This window comes from Gymnogyps californianus, chromosome Z (assembly GCF_018139145.2).
Source record: "Gymnogyps californianus isolate 813 chromosome Z, ASM1813914v2, whole genome shotgun sequence".
Lineage (NCBI taxonomy): Eukaryota > Metazoa > Chordata > Aves > Accipitriformes > Cathartidae > Gymnogyps > Gymnogyps californianus.
Genome location: NC_059500.1, coordinates 66266114 through 66286462, shown reverse-complemented (window position 1 = coordinate 66286462; position 20349 = coordinate 66266114). Strand labels below are relative to the sequence as shown.

The 20349-nt window shown below is 37.7% G+C and overlaps 1 protein-coding gene across 1 annotated transcript in view; it reads left to right on the top strand.

Moving 5' to 3' along the window:
- ITGA1 (integrin subunit alpha 1) overlaps positions 1 to 20349 on the top strand; it is a 76796-nt gene that overhangs the window by 20201 nt on the left and 36246 nt on the right. Inside the window, exons 2-6 of the mRNA XM_050913218.1 lie at positions 10623 to 10743; positions 13669 to 13781; positions 14755 to 14843; positions 14936 to 15050; positions 15717 to 15844. Coding sequence (XP_050769175.1) covers positions 10623 to 10743; positions 13669 to 13781; positions 14755 to 14843; positions 14936 to 15050; positions 15717 to 15844 — 566 coding nt within the window. The remainder of the gene's footprint in view (positions 1 to 10622; positions 10744 to 13668; positions 13782 to 14754; positions 14844 to 14935; positions 15051 to 15716; positions 15845 to 20349) is intronic.

Here is a 20349-nt window from a genome sequence, read left to right as displayed (position 1 = left end):
AGTTTGTAGCCATTGTGAAGTAAAGAAATGGAAAAAGTTACTACTTTTCAGAAAGCCCGTGTTGCTGCCAAAGCATTTCCACTCCAATATTAGCCTTAAGACTGCTGACCTTTGAGAAAAATTACTCAACAATCCCTGAAAACAATTTCGGGGGAAAATTAACGAATAAAGGTTCTAAGTCAGGAAGACAAAAGAAAAAAAAAAATTGTCCTTTGTCCTGGTAGGGAGATAGTAACATGAGTTTTCAGCTAGGCATAATTTTTTGCATCAGTTCTCAGATTATCGCATTTCTCAGAATGTTCAAAAGGAATTTCTGTCCTGCGGCATATAGATGGGTGATATTAAGTTTGATGGGGTAGACTGACGAAGTCTAGACTGATCAGATAGGCTGGTTTTGGGGTTTTTTTTTTGTGCTATGGTTCACGTTCTTTTAAAAGAAAATAGACTTTTTTATGTGTAAATAACAGCATAGTGGCAATATATCCACCCTCAGAAGTACTTAATTTGCCTGCAGTGTTTGGCAGTTTTCTCTGATTTTTTGACAGAATATTTTTATTTTCTTTTTCAAAGACAGCTTGCTAGCTGGCAAGGGAGAACACAAGTACAAAGCATGGATTCAAAAGAAACTTAAAAAAAAATATGTAGACAATGGCATTTGCAATTCACATTTGAACACTGACAGGTAGTAATTTCCTCCAACTCACAGGATTCGCCAGTGTGATGAGTATTCAGTGCTTTCTTTTTCCTTAATCCTATATTAGTATACTGAAGTTATGAAAGGTGTAGGCCATGTTGCATAATGACAAAAGTCACCAGCCTCCATCTTCTCAAAATAAACCTCCTTTCGAAGGAGAATAGGCATGACACTTACTGTTGAACACATATTACACCAACCTCTCTGCCTTGAAATTTCTGATTATTTCTACAAGCTTTCACATGTTTTTATCATGAGCTTCAACTCTGATACTGTAAAATACATCTCTGATTCAAAGATGCATTTGAGTTATCTGATTATTAACCATAATAGAGTGGCACTATGTAAGGATGGTCATACCATATTTTTTTAACCAGGTAGTGATGGGTTGACCTTCTTAACCAATTGTGCTACCTATTGCACAATCCAGCTATATCTTTGGATTGAATCGTAGACATAATGTTGAAGGAACTATTGCTTGAAGTGAAGTGATTTATGTGATTACATAAGCTAGAAAAGGTATGGGAGCTACTTGCTTAAGAATGAAAAAAAGATTGAGTTTGCTTCCTCCCATTAAGCAAGTGTTATAGAATTTAATTTCTTAGGAAATCTGAAAAGAATACTTAGAAATATTTAGGAATTATTTTACATGATAAGAATGATAACGCTTTGGATACTCAATTAGCATCATACTTGTTTAAAAGAAACTGTAAGATTCTTATTGGATCTGCTTGGCCTTTCACTTAGCCTAAGAGCAACAAAATTAATTAGAAATACGTAAAGTATGCTAGTTAGTGTAGAAAAAGCAGTCCAGTTAACAATGTGAAGTCAAATGAAAAATCACTATGGAAGAAGTGACTTGGGGGCTTGCTAAGGATTTTAATGTGTGTTTCCCACAGCAATAGCTGTACCTGGCTTACCATGCTGGTTTCGACAAGGCTACACAGTGGAAACCTTACAGCAGCAGGACATCAGCCTGCAAAACTGAGATTCAGCGTAACTGAGTGTCGTGGTTTAACCCCAGTCAGTAGCCAAGCACCACACAGCTGCTCCCTCACTCGTCCCCCCACCCCGCTCCCAGTGGGATGGGGAGGAGAATCAGGAAAAAAGGCAGAACTCGTGGGTTGAGATAAGAACAGTTTAATAACTGAAGTAAAATATAACACTAACAATAATAATAATGAAATATAATAATAATAGTAATGAAAAGGAATATAACAAAAAAAGGGGGGGGGGGGCGAGAACCAGTGATGCACAATGCAATCGCTCACCTCCTGCTGACCGATGCCAGAGCTGTGATCCGCCCCTCCGGGCCAACTCCCCCCTGTTTATATACTGAGCATGACGTTCTATGGTATGGAATATCCCTTTGGCTAGTTCAGGTCAGCTGCCCCGGCTGTGCTCCCTCCCAGCTTCTTGCACACCTGCTTGCTGGCAGAGCATGGGAAACTGAAAAGTCCTTGATTTAAGATAAGCGCTACTTAGCAACAACTAAAACATCAGAGTGTTATCAACATTATTCTCACACTAAATCTAAAACACAGCACTGTACCAGCTACTAAGAAGAGAGTTAACTCTGTCCCAGCCGAAACCAGGACACTAAGCAAGTAGAAAGCTTGTAAAAAAACGACTGAAACATCATACTTGACTCTTCCTATCAACCTAGAGGAATTTTGTGCAGAGGAAAACCTACAAGTCCATGAGAAGTTTTGGAGAGTATTGCGAAGAACGCATTTTTCTTTAGGTTAAAGAGTCCTTGTTTATTCACTTTTTGCATGAAATTATCTCTTGCTCCTTTTTAAGCTTCTGGTTTTGTTTCAGAAAATAACATACAAGTTCATTTTGATGTTGCTTTCTGTGTGAAATCTGAGTTAATTATAGATGACTATAAATATCTTCTATCTCGAAAAAAAGGTCAAGAGATAAAGGGTCCTGGGGACTTACAGATAAAGCTAGATGGTAGGAAACAAAAGTTATAGTGGGATGTTCAGGAGGAAATGGTCTTTGATAGCTGTCGTGGTTTAACCCCAGCCAGCAACTAAGGACCACGCAGCCGCTTCTTCCTCCCCCCTCCCAGTGGGGTGGGGAGGAGGAGGGGAAAAAAAAAGTAAAACTCATGGATTGAGATAAGAACTGTTTAATAATTAAAGTAAAATAAAATACACTACTAACTAAGAATAATAATAATATAATAATAATAATTGTAATGAAAAGGAATATAACCCCAAAAAAGGAAATAACACCCAAGAAAAAACCAGTGATGCACAATGCAATTGCTCACCACCCGCTGACCAATGCCAGAGCAGTGATCCGCCCCTCCCGCCCAACTCCCCCCTGTTTATATACTGAGCATGACATTCTATGGTATGGAATACCCCTTTGGCTAGTTTGGGTCAGCTGCCCCGGCTGTGCTCCCTCCCAGCTTCTTGCACACCTGCTTGCTGGCAGAGCATGGGAAACTGAAAAGTCCTTGGCTTAAGATAAGCGCTACTTAGCAACAACTAAAACGTTAGAGTGTTATCAACATTATTCTCACACTAAATCCAAAACACAGCACTGTACCAGCTACTAAGAAGAAAATTAACTCTGTCCCAGCCGAAACCAGTACAATATCCACCCCTTATTCTATACCATTTACGTCATGCTCAGATCCCACACTTTCCAATACATTTCCAATTAATCACCATCACTTTTTCTGTCTTTTAATATATACACACAGATGAGGAGGGACAAAGGAGGATGGGCCTAGAGGGAAACACAAAGATTGTAGGGAATTGAATGGAGTTAAGCGTTGATGGAAGAACTACATCCAAAAGATAGACTGGAGATCACTGGAGACAAGCTGAAACATTTTCTAGGAGTTGTTTCACTTCCATCAAGCTGCTAAATTTGCTAAGCCTCTGTACATCTGTACGAGTCTAGTAGCTGACCTCACAAAGTTTTCTGTATGTGACTGCATATTTATAAGGCTTTTTCTCCCTTCTGTGAGAAACTGCAAAGTGCTAAGAATTGTGCCGATGAGAGGACTACTTTCCAAACTTTGAACAAAATAATTTTATTCTGATGACTGTCAGCTGAGTGGGGTGCATATTCTTGGTCTCTGCTATTGTATTTCCAAAAGTTTTGCCTATTGCATAGTGTTAATTCATTTGGGGTCACATTACAAAGCATTGATTCAGTATATTTTCAGGCTTGACACCGCATTATGAAGATATTTTCCAGTACAAATTATTCAATACAAAACCAGCAAAGGAAGCTTTATTTAATGGGTTGTACAAAGCATTTAATTGGTTTTGAAAAGCATGTGGCTACTGCATTTGGAACCACTTTCAAATATATATTTCTTGGTCTTTTGGGGATATTTATCTAATTTTAATAAGAAGTCTTATTTTTAATTATTTGGTCTCATTCCAGAAAGTCAGTCTTTTGCTCTTCAAAGGTTCAAGATTAAAGAAAAAATACTGGAGGCAAAATTATACAAAGGTTCTTTTGTAGCCCTGAAAAATAAAAGGCGCGATTTAAGCAGTACTGAAAAAGTTTCAAAGTTGAAACTTTTTTTTAATATACAGCTTTATTTGAAATATGCTGATATTTAGCCAGCCAGAACTGAATGCAGCAGGAACTCCTACCGTAGCCTCCTTGGCCTTCCGCAACAAGGCCAGAGCATTGTGGCCCCCGAGCTCACAGACGGCAATTGTACCACGCCATCGTATTTTCTTCCGCTTGGGATGTCTGTGACTAAATCTCTTTTTCATAAGACAAGACTGTATAATTCTGCAGTGACATTATCGCAAATGAAGCAAAAAATAAAATGTGAAGACTCTCCCATTTGGTGGTCCAGCAAAGAGTCCACTTTCACGTGTTTGAGCCATGATTCCACAAATAGCATTTTTATAGGTATGTCTTTGCAAGCAGATACATGTTTAATCTTCCCTTGCTACCAGCCAAATGCAGTCCAGCCCTGAACACAAATCCATGGTGTTGTGTTGATGCACCTAAAAGATCCAGCTTCAGGAGGTTTTATTTGCTGAGGCTCAGTGCTGCACTTACTGAAGGACACTGTTCTCTGCTACTGGCCTGATTCCAGCTAGCTGAGAGCAGCAGCACAGGCTTGCACATGCCAACATGCAGTGGTATCAATTTCCTCAAGTGAAAGAGTTTTCTAATTGCAGAGGATGATACTATTTGCCACCGTTTTGAAAATAAGCTTTTGTGTGAGGCCAAGCCAATGCTCCCAGTCCTGCTCCTGTCACTGAGTAACTGTCACCAGCATCCCAATGGCTTCCTTTTATGCTGTTTGCTTTGTATGTTTTCTAAGATCACAACAGAGATACGTAGTCTTTTGCAATATCAGCATAAAATACTTTTAAAGGCAATCAGTTATTGCCTTATAAACTAGGACATCTTTCCTAATATCACTTAACTTTCAGTACATTTTGATCAGATGCACTGTTCTGTGTTGCTGTATTGCACTCCTATCTTGTTTGCAGGTCTTTAAAATATCCTTGCAGCATCATTGGTTGTAATATGTGCTGTACAAGACATTAAAGCAACTTTTTTTTTTTTTTTTTGCAAGGGGTCCAGGTATATGACAACTCCATAAAACATTTTAATCTTATTTTAATCTTCAGCTTATATTTGTTTATCCTCTTTTATTTTCCAGCATGGAAGCAGTCTGATTTTTTTTTTTCTGCTAATAACTTTTTTTGAGTTTCCCAGTATTTTCCAGTTGTGCATACTTTTGCAAGATATTTCTACTTGGTTTGTTGTCCTCCTTGATTGCACTTAGACCTGCTTTGTTTCAGTCTCTTCTTGCAAAATGCGGAGGAATTCATAAGGGCACCTGAAATGCTATAGCAGTAAGTGTGAAATGGAACAAAAATAACACTTTGACCACATGCTGGTGGGGAGAAGTAGTGTGCAGCCAAAGTGTAAGCCCTGTTGTCCTGGTTTCAGCTGGGATAGAGTTAATTTTCTTCTTAGTAGCTGGTACAGTGCTATGATTTGGATTTAGTGTAAGAATAATGTTGATAACACACTGACGTTTTAGTTGTTGCTAAGTAGCACTTATCCTAAGTTAAGGATTTTCAATTTCCCATGCTCTGCCAGCAAGCAGGTGTGCAAGAAGCTGGGAGGGAGCACAGCCGGGGCAGCTGACCTGAACTAGCCAAAGGGGTATTCCATACCATAGAATGTCATGCTCAGTATGTAAACGGGAGGAGTGGGCCAGGAGGGGCAGATCGCTGCTCAGGCATCAGTCAGCGGGAGGTGAGCAATTGCATTGTGCATCACTTGTCTTTTCTTGGGTTTTATTTATCTTTTTTTGGTTATATTCATTTTCATTGTTATTATTACTATTATTATATTTTTATTAGTGGTAGTTAGTAGTATATTTTACTTTAGTTATTAAACAGTTTTTATCTGAACCCACGAGTTTTACTTTTTTTTCCTGATCCTCCTCTCCTTCCCAGTGGGAAGGGGAAGAGGTGAGCGGCTGCATGGTGTTTAGTTGCTGGCTGGGGTCAAACCACAACACCTGTTCAATGCAAAGTACAAATTTCTCCTTTCCCATTTTTGCAAAAAACATTTGTATTTCTCAGAATAACCACCATTTATAGAGGATGCAATTGTTACTTGCTACAGACCATAAACAGATAAAAGACCCTAACTGAACTTACTCTCTTCTCTTGGCTAAATCGGTCTTCATGATGTCGTTTATTGTGAGTGATCTGCGGTGATCTGGTTTTCATCAGTAAAGAGCCAGGTGTTAGGCCTTGTTCTACAGTTCGGGTTATGTATATATTCGTCTGTTCTAGGAAAATAAGGGTGCCCATTCTGCAATTCTCTACTTGCAAAGGCAATATGCACGTGGACAAGTGCCAGGGAAATCTAGTTTTGCGCGGTTTAGAGGCAGAATAACCAGGCAGACAGCACGAACATTTGGTTAAAAGATCTCATTAAATAAAACAGAAAAAAAAATTATTAGTGGCTACTGGACAAGTATGAGCTACTACTCTAGGTTTGTAATAGAAATAACATTTGGGTTGTTGTCTTGGTGACTGAGTGTTAACCTTTCACATATAGGTACAAACTGTGCTTAGCAAAGAATGCCACATGCATCAGCTAGCGTTCTCCTCAGTTTAAAGCGGTAGTGAGGGGGATGTTGTCCCAGGTTTTCTACAGTGCCTCATTTCTTGTAGAACATGAAGTTAAAAGCTGGCACTCAGTTTTATCCTTTGATAAACATTTATATTCTGCAGTTCTGATTTGTATTTTTAGTCATTCTGTTAACACAACATGAAATAATTCAAAATCTTAATTTAATTTACCTACATTAATTGTGATTAAGTATATAGTCAAATACTATGTACGTTACAAAAAAATGGTTTTTTTCTCCTTAATCCCCATAACTCTCAAAAGAATCCTTTCCAACTTCCCTGTAGCTCTTCTTTTTCCACTACTTCTGCCAATAGTCGTTTCAATTCATATACACAAGTTTGCTAGAAACAGATGAGAATGCATGCATCTTAGAAACTGGAAGTCTGGAAGAGTGCAAGCTAGGTATTGTTATTAATATAAAGTGTCATTTTAACAGTCACAATCAGTGATATTTTTAAATGTTCTGAATCGTCAGGTCATGTGTATAATGTTCTTTGTACTGAAAAATGAAACAAAATGTGAAAGCCAGGTTGCGATAAGTCAGTAGATTATTGTTAGTTAACAGTGTAATGTGGGTCACTGTAAACTCCACTTTTCCATTTACCATCTGCAGATTTGAATGTATCTTTGACTAGTAAGATTTCCTTTTACAGAATCTGTGGAAAATGTAATAACATAGCTTTAAATCTATTCATTATTTATAAGTTAATCTTACACTGCTTATCATGACCCTTACTTTTATTCAAAAACATTATACTCATGATGTTTCATAGACATGGAAGCCACAGAAGGTCATGTAATACATTTGCATATTAAAATATGCCACACAGCTTGTGTATGAAGTCAAACTTCAAAGCAACTGATTTCTGGCTAAGATAGAAAGGGAAGATGAGAGAGCAAAAGGATAGCCATACTGGATCAGATCAAGACCATGTTTTGTCCAGTATCATGTCTGCAGGAGTACATGTAAGCTGATAGCAAGAGACAAAAAATAACTGAGCAAGCATACGTAATATTCGTCTTCCAGTTTCCAAATATTTCCAGCTGAGGGGATTTCCTGAACCAGATGTGCGTTCTGTATGATTTGTAACCTGCACTGGTTTTGTCTTCCGTTAAGTTATTCAGTTACCCGTTGAATACATAACATTTAGCATCCAAAACATCCCTTGCCAACAAGATCTACAGGTCTATTCCCTGCTGTGTGGAGTCACCTCCTTTTTATTTCTGAACAGTTTGGCCCATCTGCTTCTTTTGATTCCTCTAGGTTTATTTTTTAGAAGAACATTTATTATTATTATTGCTGGTTCTAATTTGACCTTACTCAAAAGCATGAGGATTTGGGGGGTTAGTAACAAATAGCTGGCATTTTTTATTCCTCTTCTAGTTTGCTTGTTTTAGCATTTCACATTTTCAAACTTTGTGTTACAGCTATGAGGATTAGAAGTGTATTTGTTAAAATTATGAGATTTGAGTATATTGCATAACAGATTCAGGAAACTTCAAGACCATTTAGTATAGTGAATACAGTAAAAATCACAATAGTTGTCAATACTGCATCATTGTGAAGAAATTCCTTGTCTATCAGCAGATGATGGAATAACGATGGAGGATATCGTGATGGAGTGTACAAAGCACAGAGTGCACATGTAACTTTTGGTAGCTTTAGGAGAAAGTAAATTGGAAGAGGTGAGCTGGAATCTGTGGCCTTTAATATTTCTTATCATAATATGTTTTAAATATCATCATAAGGTGAGAAAGGGGGAAAAACATGCATCTGAAGACTTCTAGATGGATGTTCTGTCCATCTTATTCAGGGGCTACAGTGAATAGACTTCTAGAGATCTTTAAGAGGCAAGTTGACATGGATAGATTTTGCATCTACCTTTCTTCTTCAATTAAATAGTGAACTTAGACACTTAATTTAGCAGGCAATCTCATTAGAACCATTTCATTGTCTAGGATGTAGGTTGGGAGCCTAAATGACGTGGTCTAAATCCCACACATGGTGTCAAAAATAATAATTGCAATTATTTTTACTCTGAAATGTAACAAAAGAAAATTTGAACCAGTGATGACTGAATTTTTAAAAATTTCTTTTGTTGATTTTAATTATGCTTTGATGACCAAGAGTAGGGGAGGAAAACACCTATTGCACATCAACAGGCATAGCAGAATTTCTTTAAACATAAATGTTTAAGGAAGACAAAAGATGCATGGATTACTATTCTGGCAAAGTATTTCCCATCAGACTGTCAGCCATGAATTTTTTCTTATCACTTGCAATGAATCTTTTCTGAAAAATAAAAATAAACTCTGTTTTAGTTTGTTCACTTCTTTATATTTTCTGACTGACTGCAGGAAGAAAAACTAAAATAACACAAATGAAAGTTTTCCTTTTTTGCTGTCCAGTGAAACTGGAAGTACCTACAAAGTGATAAATAGTCTTCTGTGATAATTTTACTGCATTAAGCAGGAAATAAGATACTGAGAGAGACAGATTAGCATTGACCGCTTGGGAGCTTAATTCTGGTAACAGGATTTCTATGAGAATATCGTTGTCTCAATGGTGAATAACACAGGTGTATTTTAGTAACTGGACATTATTTAGATGCTTTGACATGCTGCAAGTATTATGGATTTGGGTACATTTATGTAATTGTTAAATGTCAGCAAATGATAGTGAAATGCTTCTTTGAAATGAAATGAAAGTTGTGTATAATTGTGTTTTTAAGTAGCCTTGATGTTCTACAAATTCAACTAATTTTTGGCTCTTGTGAATTAAATATACAGCTAGCTCTGCAGCAGCAGAGTCAGTGGTTGCTTTTGAAACTGACTTCAACAGGACAAAGATGGAAGAGATCACTATAAGAAATAAAAAATAAAGATAAATAGCCATTTTTTATTACCACTTCAAGCAGGAGTTTTCACCCTATAGACCTCATTTTTCTGAAATTTGCTACACAGTCATATTTTTACAGTATTTCCCTGATGATGATCACTGAGCTTTAGGGTACAGGAAATCAGTCTGCAGAAGCATCTGCTCTCATGACTGATCTCATCACAGTCCAACACCACTGTTGCAGAGCAACTTTTCCTAAGTGGGTAAATGTTGGATTTCTGCAAATAGGCACATATAGGTACTTTTGAGATAACAGCATCTGGTTGCATTAAGAATTTATTCTGTTCTTTTCCAAATATGAAAGGTTTACAGGTACTCTAGAACAGAATTAAGAGAAAACTATATGCTTTTTTTTCTCTAATATAGATTAAAATTAAATAGATCTGAAGGCTTTTCCTCATTCTTTTCCTATATGTGTCTTCTGCAAACACTTGAAAATTACTTAACTCTCAAATTTATGAAAACTTGAGAACTACTACCTTGCATGGGGGAAGGAACATTGTGTGTAAATTTCTTAAATTAGAAATGCATGGAGCTAAAAGGAGTAAAAATAACTAAAAAGTTATTTTGTTTACTATTAAAGGTAATAATTTTTTACTTAATGTTATTTGAATTGTAATTTACAAATGAGTGATGGACTTGCAAAATAGGATTTGGATACAGAAGTCCAGTTGCTAACATCTCTGAATTTAGCTGCATATGTATGTGTGAGGAAGTACATTTTAAATCTCTTACCAGCTGTGATAAATAATGCCCAAAATGCCAGTTTCAACCCCTGTCTTGTACCCCCAGTTAAGTCATAACTGAACCTTGATTTCTTAAAAGTCTTGGGGTTTATGTGTATCGCTACATATTACTTTTTTTTTAAAGCTCTCTTTCACCTCGTTGGCTCTTCCAATGTTGATGTGAAAAATGCAATGACCTTCAGCGGGCCTCTGGAAGACATGTTCGGGTACACAGTCCAACAGTATGAAAATGAGGAAGGGAAATGGTAAGCTGTTTTTCTTTTCTTAAATGGAAACTTCAACTTATCAGGTATTCAGTGACTCAGGTGCTACACTATTATTTGTAAGTATGCCCAATACGTAAGGGTCAGATTCTGTCAGTCATATTTCTTAAACTAATGCACATAAGGAAACATGGAAAGATTGGGAGACAGAAAGATCAAAATTTATGTCTACATTTATTTCCTCAAAGACATAAATGAGTTCACAAAGTGGGTAAATTCCCTCTTTGATGGAGCTGAGAAAGTTTTGTGTTAAGCCTGAGACCTCTTTTTTCCATTTACCAAATAAAATCAGTATTTATCTTTCTTTGTATTGGCAGTGAAATTGCTCCTGTTTTATCTAACTAACCTGTATTATGTATTTTTTTCTAAAGTTTTCTGTCAGAGGTTGTCTGCACCAAGTTTTTTAACTGGTGGGAAGATTTCCCTGTCAGAATATTTATTAGTACAGTACTTCGCCTTCCCTTTTGGAGGGTTAATTATGTCTTGCAATTGGTAATATATTCACATTTAGGACTTGGAGCCTTCTTCTTAACCTGTCTTTTCCTTCTTGTTGTTCTTCTGAATTAGAAATTGCATTTTGGCGTGCTTACTGGTATCATTGCTTCTTGGTCTTTTGATAAACACCTGCTTACGCTTTTCCCTTGTAGAAACAAACTTCACAGGCTAACTGCTGGGCTGGAGGACTGAAATAACGATTGAATGGTAAAACGTTTGGGAATCCTGAGGTCTCCATCATTCTTTGCAGATTGCTCTGGTTTTCCCAGAGCTTTGCCCGTAATTTGACATCCTTGGTAAACCCAGGGACTCCCGTGGGCAGCCTGGGACAACAGGCACGTGGCTGCATGACAGCCAGGTCCGACTGTTCTGCAGTGCCCGAGCAATCCCCCCTGCAAGCACCAGAGCTGTCTGACTCCGAGAGTCTGTCCACCACTGCAACACAGTGTTCACCGTTAGCCATAGGGGATGTTCACGGAAATGAAATTGCAGAGCCTGCTTTTGAAAATGCTAGCTCTTGATTGCCCAGGTTGTAGGATGTTTAAATATACATCTACATAAGGGTTATGGGAGAATAATAATGACCTTCTTTGAGCTAATTTAGACCTTCTGGAAGTGGTATCCATTCTAGGAGCTGGGATTTTGCGAAGTAAGCTATATTGTTGTAAACTGTCCTGAAACCTTTCAAGAGCAAAACATGATACAAGCTGGGAATGGCGACTCTTCCAGTAGCTGAAGGAAGACAGGAATCTAAACTAGTGTGCTGTATCTGAACATCTCTGAAATTAAACTCCAGAGCTGCTCTTAAGTTGTCAAGCTTTCAAGTTGCTTTCAGCATAGCAACATCCACAGCAGGAAATATGTAGGTTGACAGTTAAAAATAAATATACAAAGCAGCCTTGTGATGCTTTGTCAACTGCTATAACGCTACCTAGATACCACAGATAGAGCTTTTCAGCAACAGATGTTCTGCGAACCTGAATGCGGTTGTTTCTTAACAAAACTGGGGCCCCCTAAAAAAATCCCCCATGCAAAAAGACAAAATAGCCTTTCAGACCACTTCTCTCTGTTCACGGGGCTCGCTCTTTCTGAGAAAAGAACAGCATGGGGACATGATCCTGCTGAGCATTGATCACCTTTCGTGGGATGTCAAGCATACGCACCTTCTCTGCAGTTAAATGGAAGTCAAGGATGCATGATAGGCTGTGGTGCCTGTTTCTAAGTTTTGGTGTAAAAAATACATACATTACAGCATATAGCTTGAAAGAGCAGTCAGATCCAGTATACACTTGGAGCATTTTATTTTGCTTTAGAATTAATTAATTTATTATTAATGAAAAAATCTTAATGGATCACAATGAGCTATTCCAGTATGGTTTTTTTAGAAGCTGGATTGTGTACTGGGTTTAAATTCTCTTTTCTTTCTTTTTTAAATCCGTAGGCTACATTTTACCTATTATGTCATTCTATTGAAATGTCTTCTGCCCGGACTCATTGATTTACGATTAAAGGTTGAAATGGCTCTCTCAATAACTCTTCACAATCATCTAAGTGTCCAGGAGCAAATCTTACTGAACTGTTGCTCTTAATGGCAGGATTTCTGTTTCCAGTGTGTGCTGTGAATTCTAATTTAATCCAAGTTCTTCGTTACACATTTAATGGAGCCAGTTGTTATCTGCTGGGTAAAGCTGGTCTATTTAGTGTAGCTAATGATGATTTGAGAACAAATACAGTGTCCATCTCTAAACAGTGTTTCCTGCTGAAAACTGGATTTAGGAGTGGATGCTAATTTGTGATGCTTACAAATTACTACATGAGAAAAGTGATTTTTGATCACACCAAATTTTGAAAAAAAAATGCACAGGACAAAAATCCTTAACATTTTAAAACTTTGAAATTTCTTTTAATAACATTATTTTTTATTAATGAGATGGAAAATGATGTATTTTACACTGCTGGCTCACATTACTTAAGACTGAATTCTTATTCTGGGTGCTTGTGAGCCTCTCCTTTGGCATTTGGTCTCTCAGCATTGAAAATACATTTTCTTCTAAAATATATTAAAGATCAAGGAGATACTAAACAAAACAGATCTTTCCTTCTGTATTACTTTTAATACTTGTCATCCACCCACCAATATTGCTTTTATTTGCCACTGGGATTTTTTTAAATGTTATTCTATTGTGTAATTTGGTATATAGGCACATTTCCTTTCTGTGTCCTTATTAAAGAGGAGACAGAATGGCTGCTTTTGCTTGTACCTGAGCTAGCATAATAAATACTTTTCTTGCTCTCCATCCTGTACTCCTAGTACGGAGCTTGCTGCAGCTGTGCTCTCTCTGTAAGTTTTATTTGCTGACTTTTGTGCCTTTTAAGAAAGAAGAAATATCAGGTAACTTACTTCATTTGCAGGGTACTTATTGGTTCACCGTTAGTTGGCCAACCTGAGAAAAGAACAGGAGATGTGTACAAATGCCCTGTAGGAAGGGACAACGAATCACCCTGCATAAAACTGAACTTACCAGGTATGAAAGAAAGTAAAACTGTGTCACGTGGAGGAATAATAGAGGTCGGATCTTAGGACGTTTTTAGCTAGTAAATATGCAGTGGAGTTGTTTATATAGAGAAAATTTACTTAGGACTCCAGAGCTAAATGTGAAGGCAGTTGTGTTTGTAACATCAAAAATAATTTTATTTTAAAGCTTCTCGTTGTCCTATGGAAAACATGCTCATAATTTTAGAATGGGCATTTGGCTGTGTTATCAAAACTTTATTATGACTGGCATTAATTGACTGTGGTTGGCCGTCCTGGCCATGGAGCCAGAAAGGCCATGGAGCACAGATTCATGGATTATCCTTTCCAAAGCTCTCGAAAGCCAACAAGAGCCTTCATAATGCCATCAGTAAGCTTTTGATGAGAACATAACTAGCCAGAACCAGACTGATGCATCTTAATATGATACAGGTAAATATTAATCATTTTCTTGCTCATGTCAAGAGATACGCAATGTAGACAGGACGAGACTTCCTGTTAATATGAATTTCACTAAATACACCTGTCGTGGTATTTTTTATCTCCTCTTTTCCCTTGAAAACCTAAATGTCAGTAATGTAACCTAACAGTAACAAATATAAAAGCTGTTAAGTCATTTATGGCAGGACGGGGTAAAAAATGAATGTTTGTTTTCTAATTAAACTGTGTGAAGAGTAATCTCTTGCTTTCATTGTGCTGTTATTTTTACTTTTTTTCTTTTTTGTGGTTCAAGAAAACTATTTGAGACAGCAACCCAGACAATTTTTCTGGGATAAAAGCCAGTCTCAGAAATTTTTCTTGATTGTTGCAATTGAGGAAGGAGGAGGAAGGGTGGTAAAATATTTGATGAAATCAGTGTCAGTCTGGGTTTTATTTTAAAAGCTGGAAGCTCCATGCTAGGGGATATATACTTTAACATTTTATTTTCATGTTCCCAAATACTTAACATTTTCATCTATTTATAGCTGCTACTTCAGTTCCTAACATCGTGGAAGTAAAAGAAAACATGACTCTTGGAACAACCTTAGTGACTAACCCAAAAGGAGGCTTTCTGGTAAGAAAGGACTTTTTGCCAATTTTAAAAGAAGTCTGTTTTTTCCTCAGGTACCATAACAAAAATATTTCACCCTTTTTCATCTTTTAAAGGCATGTGGACCACTTTATGCTTATAAATGTGGGCGTTTGCATTACACAACTGGAGTTTGCTCTAATGTCAGTTCCACTTTTGAAACCATTGAGGCGATTGCTCCGTCTGTGCAAGGTATGCATGCCACAGGGATTCTCTTGTGTGTCCGAAAATACAAAGTGCCAAACAAGACAAAAGTATACACATAGGCATACCAAAAAATATGAACTGCTTAACTTAGCTACCAGCATTACCAAGTTAAGTAAATGTTTTCATTGTTAGTATATAACCTAAATTCTTGCTACTTTTGGAATTTATCTCAGTATAAACAATCATTAGAGCGCTATGTAACTTCCAAACACAATTGCTAAAAATAGTTGCTTACGTTTTTTACTTATGGTCAAAAGACTCTTTTTAAATAATGACGGCATGTTAAGACCTAATACAAACCCAATTTCGTTATATGGATGAAAATCTTAAAGACCTGGTCCTTTGGAAAAGTCGAAGAAGAACAGATTGACAATGAAGAAGGTAGGGGTCACTGGTAAATACTCCAGTTATGTGATCTTCTAATCCCATTCTTAAATTTCTGCTTACAAGAAAGTGCCTTGCTGATAAAAGGAACACAAGCCATGTAAAATACAATGCAGAAGTTGATAAATGACAGATGGCATCAAACATGTCAGTTCAGCCCCACTGCAGAAGGATATGCATTTGTTACTAATCACAAAAGTAACTAGAGCTATGAGATATATTTGACCCTTGTTAGTATCAATTCTTATGTGGCAATTTGTGTTGCAGAGTGTAAAACCCAGTTGGACATTATTATAGTCCTCGATGGGTCCAACAGCATTTATCCATGGGAGAGTGTCACAGCCTTCCTAAACAGCCTCCTGAAAAACATGGATATAGGTCCTCAGCAAACACAGGTAACACAGCAGATATTTTATGGTTGTTTAATTTGCAAGAAAAAAAAAGGTTTACAGGAAATGGGATGAGAGCGTCATCTATAGAGCTCTTCAATTACAAGGAATTATGGCAATGGGGTACTAAAACAAAATAGCTGAAACCACAACTAAGTCAGTGTCTGCCACCAAGCAGAGATGTCAGGGAGGCTCTCCCTCCCCCCACTGCTCAGGCAGTCTGGAGAAACCAACTTTCTAACCTAGAAACAAGAGTTAAGTGCGTTAAGTGAGGCTGTTTGAACATTGTCCTTTCCCACTTCCTTCCTCTCCACAACCGCTTCTCGTCTTCTTTTGTACTTCATAGCAGAAAGGTCATTTCTGCTCCACCAAGACGCACATGCATGGTTCAGACAGCCTTTGATTATAAGCTTTTTGGAGCAGCATTCAATGTTTTGTACTGTGGAGCATTGAGCATACAGCTTTTAAACATTTGAAATCATAATTAACGAGTGGCTGTTAAGCTGTGTGTTATTAATGGCAGAAGCTGCATTTATGTAATAAGTGGAGAGGGCCAAATTCCTAGCTGCTACAAATCAGCGCGGTTCCACCAGAATAACGGAGCTACAACCAATTACCACAGCTGAGGATCTGACATATGTTTCACAGTCTGCTGAACAGTCTGTAAATAGCAATTCGAGCAGAACTCAGGGAAGGGGGAAGCAGGCACGCTGGGATACATTGTAACACAGAAAGCTTTATTAACAGCAACAGAAGAAACTGGATCTTCCTTTCCCTTTTCCCCCTCCCAAAATCAAGGATTTTCTGGGATCCTGTATAATATTTGATATGCTGCAGGCCAATACTTAGCATTTTTGCTGCTTAAAGTTAGCTCCTAGTGTTCAGCTCCTGCCTTCACAAAGGAGACTGTGAGAAGGTGTGAAGGATACCGCTGTTTGCAGAGAGTATCCCTGTCATTTTCCAAGTTAATTGGGGTTTGTGAGTTACCACCCAACTACCCTGTTGGCTGTACTGAACACTGGCTGATAAAATCACTACTTATAAACTGTCAACTTTACAAGCATGTCCTGTTATTTTGAACATGCTGTTCTTCCAGATATTGTGAGGAAGAAGGAAAAACACTTTGTCAAATTTAACAGAAAGGAAAAAAAATTAATAAATTCTTCCTGGTCCCTTAAGCTGGTGATTACTCGAACATGTGCCATCTTGGGAAAATACTTAAACCTGAACTTCCCAGTATGGGGCAGTGGCTGTATGGAAATCATCACTGCCTTCTGCCCAAAGGGCTTCATGGGAATAGTACACAGGGCAATCAGCTCTACTGCATCCTCACCCTTCTTCCTCACCCTGCAATTCCTAAATTTTTACATTGCCACACCTCTGTTATGTTTGGTTTTGGAATCCTGCCTTGCCTGTGTGGCTCAGCTCACACACAAAAGGTCCCTTGCTGGCCTGCACTCCAGCTGCCCGCCATCTCCACCTACAAAATCCATTCTACCCACAGTTTGGCATAGCTACCCCTCTTCTCACATGTACAGTTATTCACTCAAGAACGTCAGCTTTGGCATCTGGTTGCTACAGAACAGAAACATTTGAGAGGGAGATAAGATTGGGATAAGGAGGAGAGAGGCTGAAAAACTGGAAATGGAAGGCAAAAGCTAGGTGGAATTTTCTCGGTTCCTCTTACCTTCCCCCCCCGAACATATCCCATCTCTCTCCTCTCCTCCGAGCCTCCTGCTTGGGAACCCTGGCACAGCCAAAGGTAGTAACGACTTTATACTGTCTCCTCCACCCACACTGTCTCCTTTTTCAGAAACTGTGTTTAAATGGCTATTGAATGGGGAAAAGGAGAAACGACAGAGCAGGTTTATTTCTCCCCTCTGCTCTGGGAGCACAGAATAGAAATACAGGAACAATTGTTTACTTTCTGTCTGTTTAAATTGATTTTTCCATGTTCTTCTTTTGGGGATTGTTGAGCACGTAGAAATCAGAGAACTTTCACTGCCTTCAGATTGTTTTCCTTTTGCATGGGAAAAGAATGAGGTGATTACAGAATAACTCCTTAGCAGCTTGGGCGTGACTTGTTCAAAACTGTGTTTTGATTAGAGGCTTGGGAGATTTTTTTTTCCACTTACCCCCTCCATGAGCAATGGTCATTAGATCTGTGGCAAGTCAGAAGAGAAATTCCTCAGTGTCCCATGTTTGGCAAATTTGAAAGTGAAAGCCAGAAGATTCAGATGCAAAAAGCCAAAGTTTGCGGTATAATTTTTTCAGAAGTATTTCCTTCCCTTCCCCTTTTTCTCCAGAAAGTCCACAACACCATACTGATGGTTAAGCTGCATATCCTGAGCTTAGGGATAAAAGAAGTAAAGGGAAAGTGATGATAGAAAAATGGAAAAGGAAGAAGGAAATAAATGAGGAAAAATGGTACAAGTAGGAACAAAATATTTCTCCCAGCCTTATTCCACATTTTAGTGTAATCACAAAGCAAGATAGTTTTTTTCCTCTTTTTTAACTTTTATAGAGATAATTGTCTTTTTGATATGAGGGTGTGTTTTTTAATCCTTTACATATGAGCAACCTTCTGTGGTAGAAGAATATCAAAAGAGAAAGCAGAATACTTTGATATGTTCAATTCCAACTTTAAAGCTATGCTGGAATGGCCTTCAGAAATTTTCAAGACAGGTTTTATTTCTCCATTAGTATATGACATAGACAGTTATAGGTGTTTGGCCTGTACCTTATTATATCTCCAAAGTGACTGTATCAGTGGACTAATAAGTCATGCCATGTCATATCTTAGGGTCAGTTTTATCTCCAGAAGAACAGAAGTGTATTAAAGAGGTATTAAAAAGATTCAGGATGAAGAAAAACCTTTGCAATAGTTTACAAGTAATTGCTGTCTGAGTCCCTGGGAGCAAACAAAATGTAGCAGAATTAATTCAATTTTGCTTTGATTCAGGTATCTTCAGCAAGCTCTCCATATGATAAAATGTATTATCCATTAGTGCTTCCCATGGCATCTCTGCTTTTCTTTTACATTAAATATGATTTAAGTACAACCGAAAATACTTCTGATTTTCCTCCACATCCCAATAGTGAAAATCCTACCATATCATTTCCATGTACTAAATGGTCTTTCTTTCTTTTTGGTTTTTATCTTGTTGGTTTTTACCAAATAGATTAGCTTAATAATTTATTGGGAAAGCCAGAATGTACTTTCCAAATAAGGGGCTGTATTCACTTATAGAACAAAAATAAATAATTGTCCTCAGAGAAATGTTTTGTCCCAGAGTAGAACAGTCCTTCACTTGCCTGTTCTCTTGTACAACACTTTTTCACAGGAACTGGGGATAATTAAAGAATTATTCCCTTGTGTAATATAAAAGCCATGGAATGCTAGGGAAGGGAATATAAACTTAGGAATTACAAAGATGTTCAATAGATTATGGTCAGTAATGCTGGCAAAAATATTAGGTTTTCTGGTGTAGTGCAGAATTACATCCTTCTGTGTAGTACTATTGCATTTTCCAGATTTAAATTAAGCAAGCAAATCAAAACATACAAGGCCTGTAAGCATCATTCTTAGGGGCTTGCTGAAGTTATGCAGTTTGAACAGGTTTATTGTCCCATAAAGGCACATTTGCATCATGTAGATGTGTCATTTATAGTTTTCCATTAGATTAAAAGGCTGCAAAAGCTCAAACCTTCATTGCTATCTAATAGAGTATAATTCTAATTTTACAAGGTGGACTTGATTCTGTGATCCTGTAGGAGACTGGAACATGCAGCGTAGTAGTATTTTGTTGGTTCTGGGAAGCTTTTCATCACCCTTTTTTGAGGAATGGCTCATCTTTGATGCCATGAAATATTCAGAACATGATAATCAGTGTTTTCAAAGCTAGTGCTAAGGAAGGGTCCAATAGAACAATTTAATCCCATAAGATAACCACATGCCCCCCTTCCTTCCTGATTTACAAGCTATGCAACACAGTGCAGTTTTCCAGACTCAGATGTTCTTCCCATTCACTTCCTGAGAAGGAAATGCTCAAAATGTTTACTTGCTGTGATCATGGACAACGTTTCCTTTCAAATAGGAAATGATAAAACTCAATGTCAACCTGTAATATTTTTTAGGAAAAAGAGAACACCAACATGGGTCTCTAGAATCATGAAAGACTGGTAGATACTTTTCACACTGGCAGCAGTCAATAGTTGCTTTAATCCTTGGTACCAATAAAATCCTCAAAGCTGCAGATAAGGAGCCCGTGAATCCACAGCAGCAGGCTCCCTGGTGTACAATAGTCTCTAGCTACACTTGTGCATGGTCCTGGAATACTTAAGGCACTCCTCCTGCTCCAAAAGACCAAACATAATGAAAACCTCTTGTTTATCACCAGTTAATGGCAGTCTTTTTAAATGACTAGCAGCATCGTGTTCAGATTATGCTGTATGTCACTTTAGATTCATGCCACAAAATAGTTGCCTAGGAAGGAACAGGTTAAAAATTT